We start from the raw sequence: 6070 nt of genomic DNA, 5'->3' as shown, positions 1-6070 counted from the left end.
CCACTGTGACTTATTTCCACTGTGACTTATTTCCACTCTGACTTATTTCCACTGGCGTCCTAAGTGTTGTGCATTTTGCTTAAATAACAAGGATTTATACAATAATAATAACGATAGCAAAAAGAATTTATTAATGAAACACTTTATGTATATATGTTATACATTGTAAATGTTTGTATGTATATATTATACATTGAAACAGCTTATGTATATGTTTAGAGTATATGTCAGTATTAAAATATTGACTCTTAAATGTGTGATGTTTATAGTGCAACTCGGATATGTAAGAATAAATATATAAGTGTATATGGGCAACCATATATAAATAACTGTGTGTGTGTAGCTTTAGTGATCTCTCTCTCTCTCTCTCTCTATCTCTCTCTCTCTCATTACATCGTGCATGTGTGCTTTAATGTGTGTGTGTGTGTGTGTGTGTGTGTGTGTGTGTGTGTATGTGTGTGTGTGTGTGTGTGTGTGTGTGTGCTGGGTCCTCCCCTCCTCCTCCTCTTCATGTGACTGCTAAATTAAAAAGGAAATCACGTAGGCGTTAATTATCTTATAGAAATAGATTGCATACAAGTGGGTTGGCCCCGCCCCTCAGTCCTCTCATACATCCCACCTACTCTCACAAAAAAAAAAATAAACTAAATCTTTCTATTTTAATGAAGTGCTTTGTTGTACCCTGAAATACTCTCCGTCCTTTTCAACTGTACATAAAAAGTGTACGTATTTTTGGGGGGACTTTTCGGACGTCTTACGCGAGCAAATACACAACAAACTGTCGCCTCAGCTGCAACGACACAACAAACACTGCCTTTACGAGCTTATAATGACATGAGAAGCTTTTTTAAGCTGAAGTAAATGTATCACGAAACCTGAAGTTGATCATTAGAGGGTCGGAGGTGAGGGTTGTGAGCCGGATATATATAGAGAGCCAGGGGCATCAACCATCACAGTCTGGCTCCACCACACACACGCATCATGAGGTCTCTGGTGAGTAGTGACAACCAGTAGTGGAAATATATCCCATTTTTTACCCTCCTACGTTACTGCCTTGGTTCATTTCTTTAAGTATCTAGAAATGAGAGTAAGAAATCAAATTGAAATCTGTCAGCCTGAACGTGGAGGCCTCAGTTGCGTCATGAGGATATCGTCATGTGTGCCAGCCAGGGTTCACAAGCTACGGCAGTTTCAAAAGATGTTGTCCCTACTACATTTCTCAGAGTAGCCTGGTTTCAGACCGAGCCGCAGGGGCGCTGACCCCCGAAACCCTCTCCAGGTATACTCCAGGTATACATCGATGACTGTAACGAGGAAGGAATTTTCAGATATTATCAACACTGATTCTGATGAGATTAAGACACATGTGCAACATCTGGGTATCTTTATTGTAGACGTTTCGCCATCCAGTGGCTTTATCAATACAAATTCTAGGACAAAACTTGAAGACAGTAGAACTATGTACAGAAGATGAGGTAATCAGTCCCTCAACCTAGGAGTAGGTGCGAAGAGCACCGTAGTCGTGGAGATTCTATGGAGATTCTCCTAGGTTGAGGGACTGATTACCTCATCTTCTGTACATAGTTCTACTGTCTTCAAGTTATGTCCTAGAATTTGTATTGATAAAGCCACTGGATGGCGAAACGTCTACAATAAAGATACCCAGATGTTGCACATGTGTCTTAATCTCATCTTGTCGGTATTATATACCATTCGTACACAACTGATTCTGATAAAAGTCTTAACCAGATATACACCGACGGATCACTGAGAGGCGCTGCTGGATCAAGAATTCGCCACTAACACTGTAATTCCCAAAATTACTTATCATAAGAGAGAGGCACATAGCAGTGAAGTGTTTCACTGATTTCTTCATTAAATGAGTAACTGAAACACGTGTAAAACTGTATATATAATATCTTTTTATATTAGAATAGACTGGTAAAATTCAACAAAACATTGACGATCTCTGCCTCTTTTGCGACTGAAACCCATAACAAGCCAATCCAAAAGCTAGCAAGCCAGTGCGCTAACCAATGCATGATGCCGGTCTATTAAAATTCATCTAAGTGTATTTCTATACACAAATAATTACCCGCATATAGGAGAGAGAGGAGCTTACATCTTTGTAAATAGTCCAAGTCGGACCGAAATGTCGTCGTAAGGTCCTCTCTCCTATGTGCAGGTTATTTGTGTATTGTTCCAGCTACGATATTGTGCCTTTTTGTTCATGTATTTCTGTACACACCAGGAAGGTTACAATGGGCCACCGATGTCAGCACAATGAGTGTTTTCCAGACGAATCTCGCACCAACAAGACTCACGAAGCCTTAACACGACTGTCAACAAACCACAGAACGGGTGAGGTTTGAACTCATGTCAAGTGAGTTTTAGGATTCACTAGCCATGGGTTCAAACGTCACCCGTTCCGTGTTTTTTCCTTCAAAGTCGTTATCAATGACACGCGAAATCGTAATGACACGGTAAGGTTCGATATGGTACGGCATGATGATTTATGTGTCACGGTACAGTGGTTAACGCACTGGCTTGCTAGTTTTAAGACTGGCTTAGTGAGTTAGAAACCATCCTTTAGAAGCTGTAAGAATTTATAATTGATTATCGACAACCCCTTAAATCAACCACCGAGGTTGTAGACAAACCAAAGATCAACTCGGTTGACTAGATGTCAACCCTATTCAATCCAAACTCGGTATTATCAAAACGATACTTAAAAATGTTGGAATATTACAGAATTAGTGTGGATACCATCTCGAGTTATCATCACAGTGAATGAGGAAGCTGATGAACTGTCAGTTACTAGAACATCAAGAAAACTTAATATAGTTTAAAAAAAAAAAAAAATAGAAGTTTGCAGAAAAAAAAAAATGTAAATTGAAAATCTCGAGAATAATTTCAATTGGAGAGAAACGTAAGGAAATAAAACTGATTTACATTAAACGTATTTTTTGTGGTAAGATGGTTAGAAATAGAAAATCTAATCGTCGTATGCTTAGTATACATGTGATGAGTATACGATGGTGTATGTATACACTGAGAACAATACTTAACTTTAATCCATATATTAGGGTTGAAAGTATTCTTGTTTCGTTGTTAAACAAGCTACATGAGGCTTTGATGATTCTTGTGTAGTCAAATGGGTATTGAACCAAATCAACTAACCATACACAAATAACCAGCACATAAAAGAGAGAAGCTTACGACGACGTTTCGGTCCGACTTGGACCATTGACAAAGTGACTTTGTCAATGGTCCAAGTCGGACCGAAACGTCGTCGTAAGCTTCTCTCTTTTATGTGCGGGTTATTTGTGTATCGTTCCAGTCACGGTATTGTGCCTTTTTGTTATTTAATCAACTAACCATTCGATGACTGATCAAATCGTAACGACACGATTGCAAATAAACCATACCACGGGTGGGGTTAGAACCTTCGATTTGACTCGTTGACGTTAACTGTTAATGTGGCAAACTAGTGTAGCAACTCGAAGAGAGGAAAAAATGAAGTGTTTCGAGATCTGGATAACGACGCACCTCAGACACTGTATCTTAAATTGAATCTGAGGACATGAATATAAATTCACTACCATTAACATTGATGGACATTTTGAGAATGTTATAACTAAAGTTTGTAGCAGCTTTTAATAAAAAAAATGTTTAGGATTTATTATAATTAGATATGGATAGTTTGTAAAGATAAGGGATACCAGCATCTTGGATCAGCCAAGGCAGGGATCATTGTCCTAAATTAAGTGTCAACAACTGTTTGGTCTGTGTAGGAAGGTGTATTTGTGGTTGTGTTCGTTCACAGGATGGGCGGCACAGCTCAATAAACTCGCCTATCATGTCTAAATCTCAAAATCTCCCCGTCAGGTCGACAGACAGGATAATTATTTATTATTCAACGCGAGGGTGGTGGAGGCTTTATCCTCCGTCTGCGTGACAATTATCATAGCGTAAGAATCGAGTTAAGCTTTTACTTTGGAATGATTACTGGAGATTTGTGAGATGCAGATCGGATATTTGATGTATGCGGTGAGAAAATGAAGAAATCCTCTTAAGTCTTATATATTAATGTCTTTAGCTTGTGAAAGCAATGTTGTTTTGTGTGGGATCAGACCTGGTTAGCCAGGCGGGAGCATCACATGACTAGCTGAAGATCCGACCCACATGACTCCTTGTTTACCGAAGTTGTCACGCCCACGAACAAGTGAAATCTCAGACTGCAGTGTCTTTAGATTACAAAGAGTCCCTTCTTTTCTCTTCTAGGTTGTTTTGGCAGTGATAGGCGTGTGTTCGGGCGGCTATCAGGCCTACAACCCTGGCTATGGCTACGACGTTCAGCCCAAGTATGTGGGACCCGTGGCTTCCGTCATCCCCGCTGGTGTGGACGGTAAGATCATCCCCGTCTCAGACACCTACGAAGTCGCTGCTGCTAAAGATGCCTTCTTCAAGGCCTACAACGACCAGCTGGATGTTATCAAGTCTCGTCGTTATGGCACCCCCGGCTACGCCTCAACTCTCCCTGTCTATAAAGCTTCTGTTGCCCCCGCCTTCATCTCCGGCGGCGCCTACGGATTAGGCTCCGGTTCCTACGGAGGTCCCGTTGGGTCTTACGGCGTTTCCGCTGGATCTTATGGAGTTCCCGCTGGGTCTATCGGGGTCCCCGCTGGGCCTCTCGGGGTCCCCGCTGGGCCTCTCGGAGTCTCCTCCCAGTCTTTCGGTGCATCCATTGGCGCTTACGGTGTACCCACCGCATCCTACGGTGGTCCTCCCGGCGCCTACAAGAACCCCGGCTACCACGGTCCTCCCACTCAGGTCCCCGACACTCCCGAGGTGTCCGCCGCCAAGCATGAGTTCTTCAAGCTCTACGACAAGCAAGCAGCAGCCGCAGCCGCAGCCCCAGACCTCTACACCTACCACTGAGACCCACAAATCCACCTACCACTGAGTTCGACTTTGTTTTTTTACCAGTAACGTGCTCAAGAATCCGCCAGTAACTCGGTAATTTCCAAAATTACTAATCATAATAGAGAGGCACGTAGCAGTAAAGTGTTTCATTTATGTCCTTCATTAAATGACTGAAACATGTATATATACCTATTTTATTAGAATAAACCACAGCAGACTGGTAACACACGTGTATATATCTTTTATATATTAAAAGAAACTACAGCAGACTGGCAAAATTAATCAAGACATCGACGATCTCTTCCTGTTTTGCTGCTCAAGTGTGTCAAGTTGTATATTTCTGAAGCATAATTCTCCCATCTTGTTTCACATCAATGTTAATAATCAACTTGTGCTGTTTATCGGAATTTCTTGTGTGTTTGTGTGTGTGGTCAGCCATACTATTACTACTGGCACCTAGCTTTGTGAAGAACAAAGAGGCACAATACCGTGACTGGAACAATACACAAATAACCCGCACATAGGAGAAGGAAATTGATGACGACTTTGTAAATGGTCCAAGTCAGACCGAAATGTTGCCATAAGCTTCTCTCCTATGTGCGGGTTATTTGTGCACCTAGGTTTGTGTTAGTGACCAGCCATACCATTACTGGAAATAAATGGTATAAAATACCGACACAATGGAAATATAAACACATATGCAGTATAATGTGATCTTTTGTTGACAACGTTTCGCCCACACAGTGGGCTTTTTCAAGTCACAGATCTGTTTGTGACTTGAAAAAGCCCACTGTGTGGGCGAAACGTTGTCAATAAAGGATCACATTATACTGCATATGTGTTTATATTTCCATACCATTACTGCTGACTTAGCTGTATTACAGCTTTGTGTGTGATTCTTACTCTATGATGTTTCTCCTAGAGAGATGTTTGGAGATTTTCGGCTCTCAAGCTGTATTCCGTTTCTGGTCGCTTCTCTCTCCATCTCCAATTTTCATGACTGTAGGTGCTGGGATTGAACTCCAGTAACCACTTGTTTGGCCACTCCTGCAGCTTGTCCAGGTCTACCTGAAGCCTGGACTCCAGCTTTTGTGCCATATCCAGCCTCTTAAAAACCCTTTTGATCACCAAGATGCTGACGAAG

At 41.5% G+C, this 6070-nt stretch overlaps 1 protein-coding gene across 1 annotated transcript; it reads left to right on the top strand.

Annotated features, from left to right (window-relative positions):
• The first annotated feature begins 895 nt into the window (after nt 1–895).
• On the top strand, nt 896–5176 carry LOC128690559 (cuticle protein CP1499-like). Its single transcript, XM_053779270.2, has 2 exons — nt 896–993; nt 4285–5176. The coding sequence occupies exons 1-2, from the start codon at nt 982–984 to the stop codon at nt 4939–4941; spliced, it is 669 nt and encodes a 222-aa protein (XP_053635245.1). The 5' UTR covers nt 896–981; the 3' UTR covers nt 4942–5176.
• Nucleotides 5177–6070: the final 894 nt, after the last annotated feature.

Source organism: Cherax quadricarinatus, chromosome 29, assembly GCF_038502225.1.
Source record: "Cherax quadricarinatus isolate ZL_2023a chromosome 29, ASM3850222v1, whole genome shotgun sequence".
In the NCBI taxonomy this organism is placed as follows: domain Eukaryota; kingdom Metazoa; phylum Arthropoda; class Malacostraca; order Decapoda; family Parastacidae; genus Cherax; species Cherax quadricarinatus.
This window is presented reverse-complemented; position numbering and strand designations above follow the sequence as displayed.